We start from the raw sequence: 21481 nt of genomic DNA, 5'->3' as shown, positions 1-21481 counted from the left end.
CCTGACTATTGTCAGCCCAAGAGAAGCAACATCACTTCTTGCTTGGACTGGTAATTACCTACTACCTGGTCCTTCCTCATCTATGTTGACTACTTCCCCTCCAGCCTATGTTCCATGTTGCAGACAAGGCAACCTCTTTATCATAGCTATCTGATTGTGGTACCCTTCTGCTTAAAACCATTAAATGACTTCTCAACTTCTGTTGGATAGAAAGAAAACTCCTTAATAACCTATGATGTTCTACACAGGCTAGCCCTTACCCACCCACCTTGCCTCACCTCTTACGGAGCTCCCCTTCACTCTTCTTTCTCTAGCCTTCACCCAGTCCTACTAGCCACAGGTTCTTTGCATATGCTCTTCCTGCCCAGAATATTTTTCCCTCCCCTTTTTGCCTAATAAATTCCTATGCATTTTTTTAGATCTTAGGTCAAGCATTGCTTCCATGGGAAATCCCTCTTCTAGGGCATCATAGGAAACCCTGGTGGCGTAGTGGTTAAGGGCCACTGCTCCTAACCAAGAGGTTGGCAGTTCAAATCCACCAGCCACTCCTTGGAAACCCTATGGGGCAGGTCTGCTCTGTCCTATACAGTCACTACGAGTCGGAATCGACTTGATGGCAATGGGTCTTTTTTGGGTTAGGGCATCATAGACCCATGTCCTTCTCCTTTGAAGCTCTTGTCGCAGTTGCAGTTTACATTAGTTTGTGTGATTGATTGTCTATTCTAATATTCTGTAAGTGCCATCAACTCAGAGTCATATCACCATTGTATCCCCAGCACTTGAAGCACCTGGTACATAATTATAGTGACTCATAGCAACCCTATAGGACAGAGTAGAACTACCCCATAGGGTTTCCAAGGAGTGACTGGTGGATTCAAACAGCTGACTGCTTGGTTAGCAGCTGAACTTTTAACCACTGCACCCTAAGGGCTCCAAAACCAAACCCATTGCTGAAAAGTTGATTCTGACTCATAGCTACCCCTTAGAGTAGAACTGCCCCTAGCGTTTCCAAAGAGGAGCTAGTAGGCTCAAACTGCTCACATTTTGCTTAACAGTCAAGCACTTAACCACTGCGCCATCAGACTCAGAGTTGACTTGACAACGATGGGATTTTGGAGCCCTGGAGGCACAGTGGTAAAGAGTTTGGCTGCTAACCAAAAAAGGTCTGCAGTTTGAATCCACCAGGCTCTTCTTGGAAACCCTATGGGGCAGTTCTTCTCTGTCCTATTATGTCGCTATGAGTTGAAAACGACTCGACAGCAACGGGTTTGGTTCTGGTTTTGGTTTTTGGTGCATAATAGTTGCTCAAATAATATATATTAAGCATATGAAGGGAATTTCTTGACTACAACTCTGCCCAAATAAATGAAACCAAAGGTCTACTGGCTTGACCTTGTGGGACCACTGGCCAATAGGTGGTCAGGTTCTACATGGTTGCCCAGGAGACAGTGGAATGCTCTTTGCTTCAGACACAGATGCAAGAAGGTCTCACTGCTTATTTAAGGGATGAACTGGGTCCAAGCACTGGTCTTGGCAGTCAAGCCTACTTCATTTTCTTTTGTACCCAGTCATAGTCAAGACATCACAGGATATCAGGCCACAGCTCCTTATTTCCAGCTGTGTGTGGTTTGTCCTGAGTGAGCTGATTGGGGAGGTGGGCGTCTGCCTCCCGCTTTCATTGTCAGGAGGGAGTACTTACAGCCCCACTGTGGCATCTGTAGGTTTTGGGGAGTGCAAACAGTTTGTGCTTGACTGCTAACCTAAGGGTTGTAGGTTCAAACACACCCAGTGACACCACGGAAGAAAGGGCTTGTGATCTGTTTCTGTAAAGATGACTGCCAAGAACACACTGTGGAGCAGTTCTACCCTGCAGCACATGGGGTCATCAGGAGTTGGAATCAACTTGGTGGCAACAGGTTTTTTGGTGCCAGGTGTAACTACTCCCTTGTTCCTGTGCCTGGAAATGCTGTAGCCTGCTGGTCATGGAGGATGCTGCTTTGCCCATCCGTCCTGTTCCCATAGCTCTGCCAGCCATGACAATCTCATTGTGGTACAGATGTGTGAATGGTTTTTACATCCTTCCCACCTACTGGTTTATCCCAAATGAATAAGAACATCCCAATGCCATCTCTGTGGCACCTACAATCACATCCAAGTTGAAGAGGTTGGAAATGACCTTTCAGTCAGATGGTTTAATCAGTTCTCCATTTGGCGCGTACCCCTGCATTGTCCCATTGCTCATGAATGGAGTCCTCTGTGACTGTAAGGAAGAAGAGGTAAAAGCGTCCTTGGAGGATGGCTCAATTGACTTCCCAGACTTAGATCACATCAGCCCCAATCTCTTCAGTACACTATGAAAAGCCTTGATTGTCAGTGTCATGGATTGAATTGTGTCCCTCCAAAATATCTTTCAACTTGGCTAGGTCATGATTTCCAGTATTATATGATTGTCATCCGATGTGATTTCCCTACGTGTTGTAAATTCTATCACTATGATGTTAATGAGATGGATTAGGGCAGTTATGTTGATGAGATCTACAAGATTAGATAGTGTCTTAAGGCAATTTCTTTTGAGATATAAAAGAGAGAAGTGAGCAGAGAGACATGGGGACTTCATACCACCAAGAAAACAGTGCCAGGAACAAAGTGCGCCCTTTGGACCTGAGGTTCCTGTGCTGAAATGCTCCCAGACCAAGGGAAGATTGATGACAAGGATCTACCTCCAGATCCAACAGAGAGAAAAAAAAAGCCTTCCCCTGGAGCTGACGCCTGAATTCGGACTTTTAGCCTACCAGACTGTGAGAGAATAAACTTCTCTTTTTTAAAGCCATCCACTTGTGGTATTTCTGTTATAGCAGCACTAGATGACTAAGACAGTCAGACTGCTGACTTTAAATTTCACATTTAGAGTATCAGGGAGTTAGCAAAGAGTTTTCAGCAAAGAGTGGTGAGGCAAATGAGGGTTTTTGAAAAATTAATCTGGTAGCCTTATGCATTAGGTTTCAGAAGGAGAAGTGACTGGGGCAGGGAAAGAAGTTGGGGTATGGGGATAGTCCAACACAAGGGATTTTGAGGGCCTGGCTGCTGTTGGGGGATTGTTGAGGAGTGGATGAACTGAATAGATTTGGGCAAGAAAGAATCAATAAGACTTTATGTGTGGGTAGAGTTAAAAAATGTTTCCGTATTGAAAAGCTGGGAGATGTCTGCTGTTTGTTCTGTCAGGCATACATGCAAGGACAGCCATAATAAATCCTTATTTCCCACATTTATCGAGACCACATCCGATTCGCGTGGGCTGACTACTATCCAACTCCTCCAGGCTCCCTTGCTGGTTTGACACATTTGATTTACTACACCGTCTGTCTAAGACATGTACTGCTGCTATAACAGAAATACCACAGGTGGATGGCTTTAACACAGAGAAGTTTCTTCTCTCACAGTCTGGTAGGCTAGAAGTCTGAATTCAGGCATCAGCTCCAGGGGAAGGCTTTCTCTCTCTGTCAGCTCTGGAGGAAGTTCTTCATCATCAGTCTTTCCTTGGTCTGGGAGCATCTCAGCACAGGAACCTCAGGTCCAAAGGATGCGCTCTGCTCCCGATGCTGCTTTCTTGGTGGTATGAGGTCCCCATGTCTCTCTGCTTGCTTCTCTCTTTTATATCTCAAAAGAGATTGTCTTAAGACGCTGTCTAATCTTGCAGATCTCATCAATATAACTGCCCTAATCCATCTCATTAACATCATGGTGACAGGATTTACAACACATAGGGAAATCACATCAGGTGATGAAATGGTAGACAAACACACAATACTGGGAATCATGACCTAGCCGAGTTGACAGATATTTTTTCTTGGGGGGGGGGAGGGACACACAATTCAATCCATGACACTGTCTCTAAGACAAAGTCACATCAATTGTCTGATGTGATTTTTTTCCCCTACATGTTGTAAAGCCTATCCATCTGATGTCATGAAATGGATTAGGGCAGTTATATTGATGAGATCTACAAGATTAGAAAGTGCCTTATGCCAATCTCTTTTGAGATATAAAAGAGAGAAGCGAGCAGCTCCACATACCACAACTGTGGCCAGGAGTGGCCCCTTCTCTCCTGAGCACTAGAATCTCAGCTACCGGCTGCAGTCCTGCTAGCAGGAAACAGGGGCTACCTGGGATGTGGTGATTAAAGTCAGTTTGGAGCATCTCATGCTGGAAGAGACACAGGCAGTCTTATTTGAGCAGCAAGAAGTGGAGACTGGAGACGCTGTGAGCCACCCAGACTGGAGCAGAAGATGAGAGTTGAGATTGGCTGAAGGGTGAGAACAAAGAGGGAGAAGAGCTGAGGACCACATTCAAGTATACCAGAAACAAACAAACAAAAAACCAAACACGTTGCCTTCGAGGTGATTCCGACCCATAGCAACCCCATGGAGCAGAGTAGAGTTGCCCCGCAGGGTTTCCGAGGAGCAGCTGGTGGATTTGAACTGCCTTTTGGTTAGCAGCTTGAGTTCTTAACCACTGAGCCACCAGGGCTCCAGGTATACCAGGGGAGGCATAACGAGAGACTTGAGCCTCTGCCTTTATTAAATCATTTGCAGTCAGCCAGTCCCTGGTTATCCTGTTGGAAGATGTAACAGGAATTTTCCTTTGCTTCTTTCCCATTTTCTTGTCCATGATTTTAGTGGATTAACGGCAACCCTGCCAGAGAGTGAGCAGAAGAATTGAAGGAGGATAAAAATCAAATCGGTAATTTCATTATCTGTTGACAGCGCTAAGAGAAAGCAACGTGGTGAGAATGTGGGCCAATGGTTTAACAATACGAGTAACAAACAGTATTATGGGAAAGATTTGTGTAATTGATCTGGGTGCTATTGTTCCCCAAATGCTACTGAGAGCAAAGGGTTGGCAGCATTTATATTTTATTGCTTAGAATTTAAAACTTAGAGTTTTCAAATAATGATACCAAACTGCCTTGATATAACCAACAAATGGGGAAAAAAGAGGTTATTCTTATATAAAATTTGATCCTGTTACATCTGTTCAATTTGTCAAGATGTTTTGTGTCCTGCCCCGATTCTGCCTTCCAATATATTTTCTGTGCCTTCTCCTGTGTTACTGTAGTGGATGTATAAGGAAGAACAGGGGATGTCCCTAGAACTATAAAAAGAAATAATCCTCTGAGAAATGAAGCTGAAATATTATGAAATTAATGAATAGTTATAAGATTAACTTTCATCAGATGGATCCCATCCTAACAGATGAGTTATAACCCATAACTTACAGATGATGAAGACTGGGTCCTTGACTGGTTAAAAATAAGAAAGCTATAGTATAGTTAATTGCAGTTTAACTGAAAACTAATCTCTCTTTCACTCTCTCTGGCAGGAGTCTGAAGCAGAGGTCTCTGTGTAATAGGGATCGCACCCTTACAAGCTACAGGAGCTGGCAGGGGAGCCAGCCCTCTGAGGGAAGCTGGTCAGCTGGCCTATGATAACATGACCCACTCAAAAGGGCAGGTCGTACTCAGCTCCAACAGATTGATGTCATTTGGGAATGTGGACCCAGGGTGGGCAGAGAGTCCAGAAGTAATTGTGCAAATCCAAAACAAAACATGCTTGTGGACCATCAGTTCGGAACCCTGGTGACGTAAATAAAAGGAATTGGTTAGGAATAACTTGTCCGCTGTCCACCAACGGACCAGTGAAGTGAGATGTGGCATCTACTTCATTCCTGTCACCAGGGAGGTGACTTACACTGTGAGGAGGTCTGAGTGAACAATCCCTGGAGATTATCCAATTCCCTTTGCTTTGATTGTATGCTCACCAAACAAACTTCTGCTTACTAGTTTGGTTTTACCAAAAAACTTTAGAACTAGCAAGGGAGGGGGTGACCTGAATCAGGAAATATATTTATTTCAGTCCCTGGAAATGGATTTCTGCGTATCAAGAAATTGGCATTATGATTTTCTACCCAGCTTAAGCATCTGAACCATTCCTTTGGTGGTGTTTGGCATTTGTCTGCCTTGTAGAGCTTGGAGAGCTCTGGGTAAGCTGACAAAATAAGATTCTGGGGCTGAAACGCTGAGTATGTGACCTTGATCTATAGTGACCTAAGAATGTGTGTGTGGCCCTTCTCCCTCTTCAGAAATAAACCACTCAGCCTTCTTTTTGTAAATGTGGCAGACGCCATTTTCCTGGTGAATGAGGGCAAATCTTCGGCTTTGTAATTCAAAACTGTCTTATCTCATCCTTTGATTTCAAGTCCCCAGACTTTTCTTTCTGTGTCCTTCTTCCCCCCTCTACCCCTCCCATGCTCCCATTCGTCAAGCTACTAAGTTTTTTTTTAGGGACCTGCTGTCCTTCTGTGTTGTCTTTACTTTTCTTCCTGCCTTTTTGCTTTTTGGTGTTTTTCTTTGGAAACCCACCAGCTTCGTCAGCGATCTTATTAAGTTCCCATATGCTACACGGTCCTTAGGACAGAACCATGCCTTTGGAGCTGGGTTGACCAATATGGTAGCCACCAGCCACACGTGCCCCCACCTGTCGGTCTGTCATACCGTGGTGGCGTGTGTATTGCTGTGATGCTGGAAGCTAGGCCACCTGTACTTCAAATATCAGCAGCGTCACCCATGGTGAACAGGTTTTATCAGAACTTCCAAACACAGACAGACTAGGAAGAAAGGCCTGACAGTCTACTTCTGAAAATTAGCCCATGAAAACCCCATGGATCACACAGAATGTTGTCTGATATAGTGCCGGAAGAAGAACCCCGTAGGTTAGAAGGCACTCAGGATACACAGTGTGTCTAGCAATGGACTTGAGCATACCAACAATTGTGAAGATGGTGCAAGACTGGGCAAGGTTTTTCTTTTTTCTGCTGTCATGGGGTTGCCATGAGCTGGAGCTAACTTAAAAAACAAAAACAAAAAAACCCATTGGTGTCGAGTTGATTCTGACTCATAGTGACCCCATAGGACAGAGTAGAACTGCCCCACAGGGTTTCCAAGGAGCAGCTGGTGGACTCAACTGCCAACCTTCTGGTTAGCAGCTGAGCTCTTAACCACTGAGCCACCAGGGCTCCTTGGAGCCAACTAGAGGACAACTAAAAACAAGCCACATGTGGCTCTCGAACACTTGAAGTACTGCAAGTGTCAAGTACACACCAGATTGTGAACACTTGCTATGAAAAACGAATATAAAACGTCTCACTAATAATTTCTTTATTCTGATTGCATATTGAAATGGCAGTATTTTGGCCATATTGGGTTAATTAAATGTTTTGTTGAAATTAAGTTCACCAAGTTCACCTATTTCTTTTTAATTTTTTAGTGGGGATATTAGAACATTTTACATTACATATTAGGCTAGCAATATAATGCTATTGGACAATGCTATTTTAGATTCTTAATATTGGTATTCTTTACATCTTTATAAGTAGCATAGTAACTGCATTAAAAATTGAATTTAGATGGAAATCCCTGAATTAGCCCTTCATTTCTCTTTTATCTGGCCTGATCCACCTTTTCACCTTATTTTCAATTTTCTTTTTCTCTAAGAGGCAAAAGGAAAGGGGGAAATTTTCTTTTTTTGATGTAGAAGCCGGCACGAGACAAATACGTTTAAATGTAACGTGGAAATAAGAAAAACTGAAAGGAAGTGAGACTGCCTGTAGACAATCTGTTAACAAGACACAGTACGTAATATACACACCTGGACAGGCATCGATCCCATGGGAAAACCTAGCAACTTTAATTACTTCACCTACGGGCTCTACGCTGAGAACTGTTTCTTTCCGTTTGAGTGGAAGCGTGCAGCTATGCAGGAGTAAGCTGTCAGAAGTTTTGTTTCTCTTATACCAGACCTGTCTTCTGAGGCTCGTCTTTGCATGATTTATGTAAAGTATAATTAACACACGTACCGCACGGACAGCAAGGACAGCAATAACGAGAGCAGGCTTGGAGTCTGAGGGATCTAGGTTTGATCCTAGCTTTGCTACTTGTTAACTCAATGGTTTTGGGCTGGTTACTTCCCCTCTGAGCCTCATTTGAAAATCTGTAAAATGGGTACAATAGGACTATAACCCCTGACATGTATCTGCCCTGCCTCTACTCCTAGGCATTCTCTGCTCTGCAAATCTGATCGTGTCTCTGCCTTTTGCCAAAGGAATTTTCTCCCTTGCCTTAAGCTACATAAGTTAAGCTTTGAGAGGCCCACTGACCCGGGAGCTTGATGTTTATCCTCTGTGTTTATTTGGGTGAACCCAAGGGATTGGTCTCTGATCCAGACTGGAGAACTTTCAAAGTGAAGAACGGTGGCTTGCAGGATGCTTTCACGATGGGCAAGGAGAGAAGGTTGGTCAGGGAATGCCTTGCATTAAAGCATGTGTAGGCAAAGGTTACCTGTCTATTTCCTGCAGATTAAATATAAAGAGCAAATGAATACCAGCACACGATGGGACCCAACTGTGAGCGTCTCCTTACAGAATGCTGAAAACCGGCCTGTGGAGGGAGATATAGCAACTGGGGAGGGTTTGGTGCTGAGGTGTCTTTGTGGAGCCCTCGGATGTGACTCAAGAAAAGGGGCCAGCTTTTAAACACCTGTCAACATACAAAGCAGCCCTGGAGGGTCAGCTTCATACTTGGAGAATAACGCTTAATCACGGTTTATACTTCATTCTTTAGCTACATTTCGATCCTTTTCCCTTGCCAGTTATAAGAAACTTTCTCAGTTCCCTGAACTCCTCTCTTCTCGCTAGGCTGTGGACCAGCCTGAGACCTCCTCTCTGGGGATCCTCTGGCCTTCCTTGAGTAATTCCTGTTCCACGTAGACTTCTCCCGGCCCAGTGGGTCTTTAGCCAAGGTAGAAACATGATGCTTCTTATAGAACAGTAGCAAATGGGACTCCCTTTTATTCAGCAAGGTTTTGTGCCTATCTGCTGGACTAACCAGCACCATGATGGGAAAATCAAGCACAGCATAGAACACGGTGGTCTTCATGTTAAGTCCACCATGTTAAGCTGGCCTAAATTAGCTTAAAGACTAATTATGGACTGAAAAGAGAGAGGAGTAAGAGGGTGAGGTGGGGATGGGAAACCAAGACTATCCTTGTGTGACACATTTAAATGTTTGTCAATGAATGATGAGGTGTTAAGAGATGAGAAAGAAAATTAAGTGCTTAGAGTACTGAAAGGACTGAAAAATCACCTTGGGCCTGGGGAGCTTGGGGTAGTTTCAAAGAGGGGTCAAGATTCTGAGGACTATCACAAGGTAGATATTTGAAAATGGAGCACCCGGGAATCCCATATTTGGTACTACAAGCGAGAACTAACAGGATAGGAGGGAGGGTGAACTGGGCTAAGGGTGAAGGAGAAAAAGCTGGACTAGTAGGTGGGGATGGATTGTGATGACCTCAAATGCCCGGGTGCGGGAGCCAAATGCCCATGGGAAATCCATGTAGTGAAAGAATGATTTTGGAGGAAATGTCTCAGCTTATATTAGAGCTGGCTCTGAGGATACCACTACCTCCTGCATGTCTCTACCTTGTCCCTATAGCTGCTGGGACTGATGCCCACAGAATCTCTTGGGAAATAAGGGGGTTCAGTGAATAAGGCACCTTCAAAAATAGCCTTCATGATTGCTGTGACACAAATGACTTAGGATAATGGCATGGACTCAGAATCTGTCAGATGGTGCCTTAGGCCTCCTATCCCTGAATGAGACACCACCACAGCAGACAGGATGATAAAAGGGGTACTGGGTTACAAGATGTCCTGACCCATAAATCCCTCTTCAAGTCACGAGATCAAGACTGGCTTGGCAGGACGAGGGGCAAAGCTTCCAAGACCTTTTCCTTCAAAGCTTCTGGTGAACACAGAGTCAACTGTGAGGGGGACTTTCAATAGATAGCTTGATCCACCCGCCTGTTTCTTTGACAGAAACCCACTTTCCCTCTTCTGTTTTAATGCCACATGTGTCAGGGCATTAAGCAGAAGACTCTTCTAGTGCAAACACTTTCTTCTCGGCTTCTGGCTCATGGCTACAGAGCCTGTGGGTGTGGCAAGGGTGCCAGAGCCACCAGGGTCTTAGAAGGTGAGACGGTAGCAGGTGACGGTGCCTGGGGAAGAAGAGGACTTTAAATGCAAGTATTCCAACCATTTATTCACTTATCTCATTGTATTGTGTGCATTTCCTGCCGATTTCTCAGTTCTTTTGGGGATGAGGCTGTGTACCATAGTAAGCACAGGCTTTATGCGTTCTTAAAAAATAAACAGGTGTAGATGTGTTGGTGGATTAAGACCAAGAAGGGGAAGAGGACCCTGGAAAAACTTGCTGTAACTAAGACTTAGGTTCTCAAACAGCATATTTGAATGGGGCCTGTGACATGGCCAGAGATGCAAAGGGCAAGTGAGTCGTTGTTAGGTGCCCTTGAGTCGGTTCAGACTCATAGCGACCCTATATGACACAGTAGAACTGCCCGTAAGGTTTCCAAGCAGCGGCTGGTGGATTTCAACTGCCGACCTTTTGGTTAGCAGCCAAGCTCTTAACCACTATGTCGCCAGAGCTCCAAGTTAGAGCAAGTGAGTCAGTAGCCAGATATTTGGAAACCTCTCCAGGATGCGGGGTAAATTTATGCACAGGTGTGCCTGAAGCCTGAGTCTGAGCATTTTATAACACGAGTGCTAATTTCGCTTTGGGAGCCCCATGAAGCCTTCTATTTTGAGACTGAAGATGGTCCCTGGGAATGATAAAGAGCTCTCGCTCTTTATGCTGAGAGGGCCACAGAATCCATGTCAAACTATCTTAAGACAAGGGACAGAGCTAAGAATGGAGACTAAGAGGGAGACAGCTATCCCTGTCCTTCTTTCCAAATACCAGGGACACACTACTGACATTTTGATTTTAAAATAAATTCTTACAGGTAGATAAGGTTTTAAGGGAGTCCAAAGTGTTTCATTTGTGCAGCCTGGTGGAGGCTCTTGCCTAGAAATCTTAAGGAAGAATTCAGCTTCCATCTCCCTACAGGCTAGGGGTGTTTGAGTTGCAGCCCAGGGTGTCACCAAAATACCATTAGTGAAAGAATCAACCATCCATTCACCCACCCATCCATCATTTATCCCACCAACCAACATTTTTTTTTTTTTGAGCGCCCATCACGTGGCAGGTTCCATGCTGTGTGCTTGAGTTGCAACAAAGAATAAAACTGTCCTTACTACTGTATATCAATGTGTTGGAGATGGAGGAGACAGATGAAATAAGAATAGCAAAGCTTTGATAATTGTTGCAGCTGGGTGATGTGTACTTGGGGGTCCATTATACTCCTCCTTCGACTCTTTGGTATGATTTTTCCTAATAAAGTTACATAATAAACTGTTGATTGTCTGAAGAGAGCTAGAAAGAGAGATGGTATTAGTGGAGCAGAAGCCCCTGGGGCAGGGTGGGGAAGAGGTCAGGGAACAGCTCTTGGCAGAGGATAATCCTGCCTCTGGAAACCCTTGATCAGATTGTTAGGAACTCAGAAACTACAAAGGCTTCAGGTGCGGGTTGGGAAGTGTCATGGGTCAGGAGGAACTAGCTGTCACCACATCGCTGTCTCTTCACTTACCCCACTTTTCCTTCCTCTTTGCTAAAAGTCAGATATTCAGATTCAACCAACATTTCCAGAGCACCAACTATGAGCTGAGCTCTGTACAAAGGCCTCAGTTAGATTATGCCTGCACCATTTTTACAGAGGAGGGAACTTTGAGCAAGTCACTTGACCTCCCCGAGCTGACTCAATTTCTCCCTCTACGGAAAAGGTACAGTAAAACCTTGTAAGGTTGTTGTAAGGATCAGAGACCCTGACTGTGAAGATCACGGCCCCGAGCGAGGGCTCCATAAATGGCAGCCATCATTCTTCTGGACCAAGTGCGGGCGCATCCTCCGGGGCGCGTCTCCCGCAGGGTCCCCCGGGACAGGCCGGGCCCGCCCCCGCCGCGCCCACGGCAGGTGGCCCAGCATCTCGGTGCCCACGCCTGGAAGTGAGCGGGGAGCGCGGGCGGGTTGGATGACCAAGGTCTTCCCTGGAGGATCAGCCGTCCCTCCCTCCAGGCGCGCGGCGCAGGTGAGGTTTCCGGCCCAGGCCACAGGGACGGCGACCTTTAGAGAGGTCGCGGCCGAGGGCGCAGACCGCGGCCGGGAAGGGGGTGCTAGGGGCTCCCTTCCCCCGCCCAGGTTCGCCCCAGGGCCGGCTCCGGGGCCCGCGGGCTGCGCGCTCTGCGGCTGCGAAAACCCGGAGAGGCGGATCGGAGCGCGCTCCCCGCGCTCGCAGCCAACTCCTCCGCGGTCCGGCCGCCCACCTGGGCATGCTCAGTGCGGCCGCCGCGCCGCCGTCCGCCAACTAGGAAGCTCGCGCTCCCGGGCCTTGGGGGCCAGAACGCCGGCGGCGGCGAGCCGGCGTCGCCCGCCGCCCCCAAACACGGGCAAACTTCGCCGCGTCCCCGGAGCTCGCCCCGACGAGACGGAGCCCTGACGGAGCCAATCCAATCCACATCCCCAACCCCAGCCCGAATCCTGGAGGCTGCGGCTGCCGGAGCGCCCCCGCGGCCGGCCCTGCCCGCTAGCTGGTGACCAACAGGTAAACTGTTGGCCGGGGGGAGGGAGGTGAACTGTTGGGGGGCGCTGCGGCCGGGGGAGGGCGCGGGCTGGAGGAGCCCGAGACGCCCGCGGGCCGGCCGCCCCCGCCCGCGCTTACAGCCGCCCCTCCCCAGCCCTCCAGCCCCTGGAGGGGCAGCAAAGGGTTAAGTCGGCCCCGCGCCACCGTGAGCACGGCCCCCTCCAGCCGTCGCTGCCGCCGCGACCGCCAGCAGCGCGCCTCGGCGCCTGCCCGGAGCTGCCGAGGGGCACCCGAGCCGCGGATGCGCCAGCGGAGCCCGGCGGGCGTCCAGGAGGCACCGGCCGCGTCCCCGCCGCCCGCATCCCTCTCTCCCCCACCCACTCCAGGTCTTCTTTCCCCGCACCGGCCGGGTCGGCGCCCAGGAGGCGGGGGTCTGCGGCGGGGGAAGGGTCCCTGCGGAGGGAGAGGGGCGGGGGCGGGCCGCAGCCTCCTCCCGGGAGGGGAGAGTCACTCTCGCCTCGGGCGAGCACTTGACCACCCGCCTCGGCGTCCAGAAAAGTTTTTTTTTTCCTCCCGTGCCCCTCCCCCACTCCAGCCCGGCGCCCGGCTAGGGTGGGTTCGGGTCCATTGGTGAAAAAAGTCACACGTTCCCATCAGCTGCTCCTCCCCCTGGGGACAGGGTGGGGGGGCGGGAGGCGGGCGCCGCGCAGCTCCGGGCCGACCTCCAGTCCTGCGGCCGCCGGAGCCGTGCGCCCCGGAGCTGAGCGCCGCCGGTGCCCGCCGAGGCTGCCCCCATCAGTGCGCGTCTGCGTGTCGGGCAGCGGCTGCATCCAACCTGCTTTATTCCTGCCCGCAGCGCCACAGCCAGCGAGCGAGCGAGCGAGCGGGCGAGGAGGGGGAGCCAGGGAGCCTGTCTGCAAAGTGCTGCTCCCTGGTGCTCAGAGGCGGCTGCTCCAGCTCCAACTCTCATTCATTTCGCCGGTTAACATGAGAGATCATGGCCGCCTTCGGGCTTCTCAGCTATGAGCAGAGACCGCTGAAGCGCCCCCGGCTCGGGCCGCCCGACGTCTACCCGCAGGACCCCAAGCAGAAGGAGGTGAGGACGCCGGCGGCCTCGCCGGCACCCAGGGCCGCGCTCCGCAGCGCTGACCCGGGGCCAAGTGGGCTCAGCGGGCATCGCCGGGGCTACGGGGGAGGGCACGGGGAGGGGGCTGGTGGCGGAGGCCGGGCTGGGGGGCTGGGGGACCCCGGCGGCGGAGACCGTGCGCCAGTCAGCCCGCTGGTTCCACTGGGGCGCTCTGTCTCCCGGGGCCGGGTCGCTCCCCCGCTACCGGGCCTCGCACGGCTCTGCTGGGCGCTTCTCGGGGTTTTTCCTGGCCGGAACCCTCCTGTTCGCTCTCTCGCTTCTGCCTGCTTATTTTCCCCCCCGCTGCTTCGGTAAATCCTCGTAAACTTTTTGAAAAATGTTGGAATGCAGTTCATCCGACCCCGAGGTCTTGCGTTTTGCGCCAGCTGAGCAGGAAAGTGGGGGAGGAGGGGCTGGGGGAGGGGGTTTTCCTGCCTCAGAATTCCCAGTTTGGAATGGAAGTCGCTTTTATCGAGGTGATAAATATTTAGCTCTCTGAACGTACTTTTGTATCTCCTCTTCCCTTAAAAAAAAAAAAAAAATCAATATTGAAGAGAAACACTGATTTTCGTCCCTAGAGGCTGGAGCCTGTTTTGTATATGTAAGAGCAGGCGGGTTACCTTGGAAGGGACTAGGTCCCAGGATTCCTTATTTCTTTGAATGAAATTAATTGGAGAAACCTTGACTTTTGCACCAGATATCACTAGCTTCAATGGTTAGGGTAACCATGGCGTTTTGTAGCCGTGTGTGTGTTTGTCAGGAGTTCACAAGTAATTATGTAACTACTCTTCAGTTATAATGATTACCCTTGGCTACACAATTTGCCCAGGGACTTGCCGGTTTTTGTTTTTGTTTTTTCTTCTTTAGATCACCTGCTACCTAGTTTACTTTGAGAGTTTGCCAGCTGCAGCCCACCTCCTTCTCTGCTTTTTTTACCTAAACACAAACTGACCACATTTCAAAAACTTATCTTTCCGGGAATCTAAAACTCTCTATTAAAAGTTTATGGGGCCACTGACATCACAGAAAGGGCGTTGTACGTAAAGGAAGGAGGGAGACTTATAACTTCCCTCTTGATAAATCTGTTTCAGTAATAGAGGAAAAATGCTTGTTCTGGTTAAACAGTTTTGTGAATGTGTCTGGAAAAATGAGTGATACCTTCTAGAGGTTTAGCACGTTAAATACGTTCTCACATCACTGGAGTGTTTTGGGTTGAGGCTGGGAAGGTTTTCATAGGTGGCTCACAGCAGAGGCTTACCATGAAGATGGGTGAATCTGATGAGGTTTTGTATATTTTTTCCCCCACCCATTTCTCTCTTTCCTACTACGTAGACTTAGGATGAAATTGCTCGGGACCAAGAGTAAAGAAAGTGAACCACTTAAAAATCATTGGCAGGAAATTCTTAAAGCTTTGGTGGGGACAGGAACATTCACTGGCAGATCTTTATCATCTTGCCACATCTTTCCAGAAGACAACATAATTGATAACGTCTGTCCAGTTGTGGGATGGTGGCCTGGGATGCTACATGGGCTTATTTACCCCTTGCCTTTGAGTTGATTCCAACTCATAGTGACCCTACAGGACAGAGTAGAACTGCCCCGTAGGGTTTCCAAGGAGCAATTGGTGGATTCGAACTGCTGACTTTTTGGTGAGCAGCTGTTGCACTTAACCGCTGTGCCACCAGGGTTTACTGGGCTTATTTGGCAGTCATTATTCGGTTGACGCTCATTCACGATTTGGGCCTCTATGATTCTGGAAAGAATAATCTTGGATTTCATGGTCTTAAAACATTTTATAGAATTCTGGACGCCAAAGTGATCTTAGAGCCTACTTTTTATAACTTCCTTTTTGACAAAGGGAAACCGAGAGCCAGGAAAGCTTACGTGACTTAATCAAAGTGTGTGGCAAATAAGCAGGGGAGTTGGATCACCAAACCAGTATTTATGTTAAAACCAATACTGATTTGAGGGTGGTTTATGTTAGATTATGTTTTCTGATGTTATTCCCGTTCCTCCATGTGACCGAAGTTTTCTCTCTTTTGAGCAGAGTCGAAGTTATGTGTGGTAGGAGCCAAATTTGGATACAATGTGAACAGGTGCTTGGCTGTTCTTGGTGGTATCTGGTGAGCAGAGTGTCCCAAGCTTCAGTTATTTAAGCACCTCCCTGTAACACCTGTACTTGTTCTGATGTTTTCTTTAAATAACAACAACAACAGAAACCCCCATTGCTGTTGAGTGGGTTCAGAGCAGAACTGCCCCATAGGGTTTCCAGGGAGCAGCTGGTGGATTTGAACTGCTGACCTTTTTTGGTTAGCATTGTGCCACAAGGGCTCCTTCTTTAAATTGACTTTTAAAAAACTTCTTCCTAGGCAGTAACACACACAAAAACATAGATTTGATACATATCCATCCCCCTGGGTGGCACAGATGGTTAAGCGACTGACTACTAGCCGCAAGGTTGGTGATTCGAACCCACCCAGAGGTGCCTTGGAAGACAGGCCGGGCAGTCTGCTTCTGAAAATATGGAACAATAAATCTTTTAGCCTCGAATTCAGAGGGTATTAGGAGGGTAGGCTCTGGGGCCAGTCTGCCTGTGTTTGAATCCTGGCTCTGCTCCTTCCCATGCCTCACTTTCCCCCCTTGTAGAGTAGAGATGATACTACCTACCCTGTAGGGTTACCGGGACATTACATAGATAATCCATGTAAAGCACTTGGAACAGAGTGGCAGGCAGTTAGCACCCAAATATTTGCTGCTATGAGCCTCAGGCCTGGCTCCTCTTTAGCACTGAGGTCTCAGCCCCCACAAGCTGCTCAGAGAGGCCCTTCCTATGTAAGTATATAATTTGTAATTATTTATTTGCATGTTGCTGGCTCCCCCACTAAGGGGTCAGTTTCATGAGGGAGGGCGGGGATGAAGTCTGTTCCAGTCATCGCTGAAGTACTTGGCACCTAGTCAGGTTAGTTCTTGGAATGCTGAGGGCACAAATATTTGTAGGAATGCATGAATGAATGAATAAGAAACTGGAACTCCGATGACTGAGGGATCCTGGGGAGCGTCTCAGTTAAGGCAGACAGGATCCTTGGAGCTTGATAGTAAACCCTAGAAGTTTAAAGGAAGAGGAGCTTGTCCCTGGGGTGGAAGAGACCCAACAACTTAAGAGTAAATGTTGTAGCAGCCTCACATGACGGTAAATCTGCCACGGCTGCTAACCAAAGAGTCGGCAGTTCAGATCCGCCAGGCGCTCCTTGGAAACTCTATGGGGCAGTTCTACTCTGTCCTGTAGGGTCACTATGAGTTGGAATCGACTTGACGGCACTGGGTTTTGGGGTTATAGCAGATCACCAGGTCTTTCTCCCAAGGAGCCTCTGGGTGGGTTCAAACTGCAGATCTTTCAGTTACCAGCTGAGCACTTAACCAGTTGCACCACCAAACCTGTTGCCATCGAGTTGATTCTGACTCATAGCGACTCCGTAAGACAGTGTAGAACTGCCCCATAGGCTTTTTCAGGCTGTAGATCTTCAGGGAAGCAGGCTGCCACATCTTTCTCCCGAGGAGCCACTGTGGGTTCAAACCGCTGACCTTTCAGTTAACAGCTGAATGCTTAACCACCGTGCCACCAGGGCCCTTTAGACAGTAAATACCTTCAGGGAATCAAATGAGTTAGAAAAATGGGTTTGGGCAATGGCAATGGTGGGATTTCCAAGCATAAGGAACCATAGAGCCCCACCAGCAGGGTCTAGGGGTGGGGAGGGTGTAGGGTGTTGTGCAGGGCAGGGGGCTGCTCAAGGACAAGTAGAGCAGGATTCAGGGAGAGCTGGGGGGAGGGGTGTCGACGTGTGGGCACCCCAGGCCAGTGGTTCTCCAACTTTAGAGCATGTCCTAATGACCTGGAGGCCTTGTTAAAACACATTGCCAGCCCCCCCCCCCGCCTCCAGATTCAGAGGATCTGAGGTGGGGCCCCAGAATGTACATTTCTAACAAAATCCAGGGTGACTTGATGATGCTGGTGTAGGACCCCATTTTTACAATCCTGACCTAAGAAATGAAGGCTTTCCATTTTTCAGGGGCTGGAGAGTCCCCTGGCCCAGGGTGGGCTGAATGAGACTTCCCTTCTGGCCAAAGATGCAGAAGATGGGTTTAGCTGCCAGCTCAGCTCAGTTGGGCTTTCCCAGCAGGTGTGCCCTCTCTTAGCCCAGGTCTAAGGGAATGAGTCAGGAAGCCTCCCTCTCTCTCCAGTGGCTTTCCATTACACGAGGAATAAAATCCAACCCCCTACCCTGGCCTTCGAGGCCCTTCCACCCGGCCCTTGCTTACCTCCACAGCTGCTGCCTGGGGCCAGACAGCCTGCCTCCGAGTTCTGGCCCCACCACTTGCTACCTGTTAGAGTCGGATTCCTCACCTCTGCACTGGAGTTCATACTTGTTTTTACTTCACTGGGGGTTGCCTGGCCGGGAAGATTCAGTGAGCTCCTGTGCCTGGTTCATGGAGGATCCTATTATTAGCATAACCACTCCCTTGTTAAAGGAGCCCATGGCTTTCTGTTGTGCTTATAATACCATCCACAAGATCCTGGCCTTTGGGGTCTGGCCTCTGGGCCTCTAGTCCCGCCTTCCTGACTCTTCACTATGAGAAGGACCCCTGCAGCCCACAGGCCCAGCTTTTTTGTGGCTTGGTGCGTTGTGTGACCGCTGCTCCTTCCCCCACATGCTTTCCACCCTTTGGCTCTTAGCTCAGGGACTCCCCTGTAGGGAGGCCTTTCCTGTAACCTTTCATACCTCACCCTTGTTGCTATTAGGTGCTGTTGCCTCGATTTTTGACTCACAGCGAACCCACGTGACAGAGTACAACTGCCCCATAGGGTTTCCTAGGCTGCAATCTTTTTTTTTTGCTGGTCAAAAAGAAGCTGTATTTTTAATAAATGTTCGTAGATTATATTCCAAAAAAACTGCAGCAAACCACATTTCCACCAGAGCCGTATGAGAGTATCTCTTTTCTTGAATCTCCGCCAGCGATCTGTGCTATACCTTTTTAATTTTTGCCAGTCAAATGAACCAAAAGTGGTATTTCAGTTTTCTTTTTTTGTTTTTTATTGTACTTTAGATGAAGGTTTACAGAACAAACTAGCTTCTCATTAAACAATTAGTACACATATTGTTTTGTGACATTGGTTGCCACCCCCACGACATGTCTACACTCTCCGTTCTTGACCTTGGGTTCCCTGTTACCAGCTTTCCTGTGCCCTCCTGCCTTCTTGTCCTTGCCCCAGGGCTGGTGTACCCCTTTAGTCTCATTTTGTTTTATGGGCCTGTCTAATCTTAGGCTGAAGGGTGAGCCTCAGGAGCGCCTTCATTACTGAGCTGAAGGCGTGTCTGGGGGCCATACTCTCAGGGTTTCGCCAGTCTTCGTCAGGCCTGTAATTCTGGTATCTTTTTGTGAGTTAGAGTTGTGTTCTATATTTTTCTCCAGCTCTGTCTGGGACCCTCTATTGTGATCCCTGTCAGAGCAGTTGGTGGTGGTAGCTGGGTACCATCTAGTTGTGCTGGACTCGGTCTGGTGGAGGCTGTGGTATTTGTTGTCCATTAATCCTTTGGAGTAATCTTTCCCTGGTGTCTTTGGTTTTCTTCATTCTGCCTTGCTCCAGACAGATGGTTGCTGACAAGCTTTTAAGACCCCAGAAGCTACTCACCATAGTAAAATGTAGAACACTTTCTTTATAAACTATGTTATACCAATTGAACTAGATGTTCCCTGTGACCATGGTCCCCACATAGGCTATAATCTTTACGGGAGCAGATTGCCAGGCCTTTCTTCTGCAGAGCTGCTGAGTGGCTTCGAACCACCCTTGGGCTTAGCAGCCAAACACTTAACTGTTGTGCCAGCGGGCCTCCTTCCCTCTTCCATTACCCTGTGTTAGTATGGTTTGTAGGGCCTGTTGCTACCTGCAATTTGTTGTTAGGATGCTTGTTCTCTTCTCCATAGACTTTTCCACACCAGTGTGTAAGCATCAGGAGAGCAGGGGCTTGTCTGCGGTGTTCACAGTTGTGAACTGTCTGCCCGGTATTAGACTAGCTGCTCAGGAAATATGCCTTCAATAGATTAAAAAAATGCAGAAGGAATTTTTAACCAGCAACTGTGAGTATTTATAACTTTTAACTGTCCCAAAGCTTGTTTTGTTTTGGCAATCCTGTTAGTTTTCTCGTTTGCGTCTGAAACTCTTAAAACGTATAACTGCTTGTTTTAGAAACAGCCGGGGAGGCGGGGAGGCGGGAGGTGAACATTTGTTTCTTTATGAGCCAGGAGAGGGAGGATGTTGGTCAAGTTGCCAGGGAAGAAAGGACAAGTTGACCAATTGCCTGGGAGACCAAAAGGCAGAGATGGCTTGGAAGACATTTGATTCCAGAAAGCTCCTCCCTGGATTAATTGGCTGGGCCTGGGGCCCTATCACAGGCCTCCCTGAATCCCAGTGTCCAGGGAGGGGCCTCTGGTTAATCTGTGCCCTAGGCGACCCCCGGGGCTGGGTGAGTATAGGAAGCGCTGGGCCACAGGTCCTGTTTCTACCTACGGCTCACACAAGTGTTGCTCCCCAACTTTGTGGCCAGGGAGGAAGCGCCCAAGTGGTTGTCATTTTTCAGGATCTGCCTGCACCTGCAACATCAGCACAGATGCTTGTTAAAAGTGCAGATACAGTGTGTCACCTTCACCCCAGACCTGCCAAGTCTGAATTCTGAGAAAGAGGCTTGGCAATTTGCATTTAAAACAAGCTTTCTAGGGGATGCGTGAACTTACTGTGTATGAGGACCCTTGTTTAGTTTGTGTCCTTATCTGTAGGGAATGTTATAAAGTGGACTCCCCCTTGCTCCCACCTGTTCCCTACTATTTGAAGTATTAGAATCTTTTAGACAGATCATACTATTTGAAGTATTTGTACCTTTGGGAATTTGAAATTACATTTCTCAGAAGTTTCAGAAATGCCTAATACCTTTGTGCTTAGGAAAAAAAGAGCTGTGGATGGAGCTGTCTTTATTTTTTTCTCTCCATTCTATCCTAGCGATGACTGCATAATATTTAGTGTATCTTGCTAGTTTGGAAACCCTGGTGTCATAGTGGTTAAGAGCTCTGCTGCTAAACAAAAGTTGGCAGTTCAAATCCACCAGCTGCTCCTTGGAAACCCTCTGGGTCAGTTCTCCTCTGTCCTGTAGGGTCGCCATGAGTTGGAATCGATTCAATGGCAGCGGGTTTGGTTTTGGTTGTTAATTATTGAGTAGCCATCACACAGTATCTGGGCCTTTGCTCCATTGGTTAAAAAAATAGTGCAAATACCAAAGACCTTAGCTCCCTCTCGCGCCTGAAGTTCTGTTCTGCTGACTCTCCTCCTCTCTGGTTTAATGAGACGTATAGGAAACTAGGCTTGGTTTTTGTCAGTTGTGCGTGGTTTATAGCAGAGTAGAACCCCATGTCTTGGTCTTGAAATAGCCACCGTTCCCTCGTGCATGGATGGGGATGCAGGAACAGGCTTTAGTTTCTCCCATTAGGTGAATCTTTGCATTTGCTCAGGGCTGCGGGGTTTTACGTTGACTTAGGGCCATCAGCGGGGCTCTTGGAGACTGTTAAATTTAAAGCTGTTAATTTGGGGTGCAGCCACCATCTGTTAGCCTATCGGATATTTGGGGCTGAAGCCTGAGGGGAGGAAATGTGATCCTTTAGGAAGCTGGAGGACCCCCAAGTGAGGCCTGGGAGGGCAGACTGGGGGGATGAGTGCTAGGTAGGA

At 48.3% G+C, this 21481-nt stretch overlaps 1 protein-coding gene across 6 annotated transcripts in view; it reads left to right on the top strand.

Annotated features, from left to right (window-relative positions):
- Positions 1 to 11854: 11854 nt before the first annotated feature.
- Positions 11855 to 21481, top strand: part of MED12L (mediator complex subunit 12L) — a 361451-nt gene continuing 351824 nt past the window's right edge. For 2 of the 6 annotated variants that reach the window (XM_049867831.1, XM_049867829.1), the window contains exons 1-2: positions 11856 to 12605; positions 13441 to 13680. In XM_049867831.1, coding sequence (XP_049723788.1) covers positions 13582 to 13680 — 99 coding nt within the window. In that variant the 5' untranslated portion in view covers positions 11856 to 12605; positions 13441 to 13581. Of the gene's footprint in view, positions 12606 to 13440; positions 13681 to 21481 lie in introns of all 6 variants that reach the window. The other 4 variants (XM_049867832.1, XM_049867830.1, XM_049867828.1 and 1 more) reach the window with 3 other exon arrangements.

The sequence above is a fragment of the Elephas maximus genome, chromosome 23 (assembly GCF_024166365.1).
Source record: "Elephas maximus indicus isolate mEleMax1 chromosome 23, mEleMax1 primary haplotype, whole genome shotgun sequence".
Taxonomy (NCBI): domain Eukaryota; kingdom Metazoa; phylum Chordata; class Mammalia; order Proboscidea; family Elephantidae; genus Elephas; species Elephas maximus.
The sequence above is the reverse complement of the archived record's forward strand: the minus strand, read 5'-3'. Positions and strand labels throughout refer to the sequence as shown.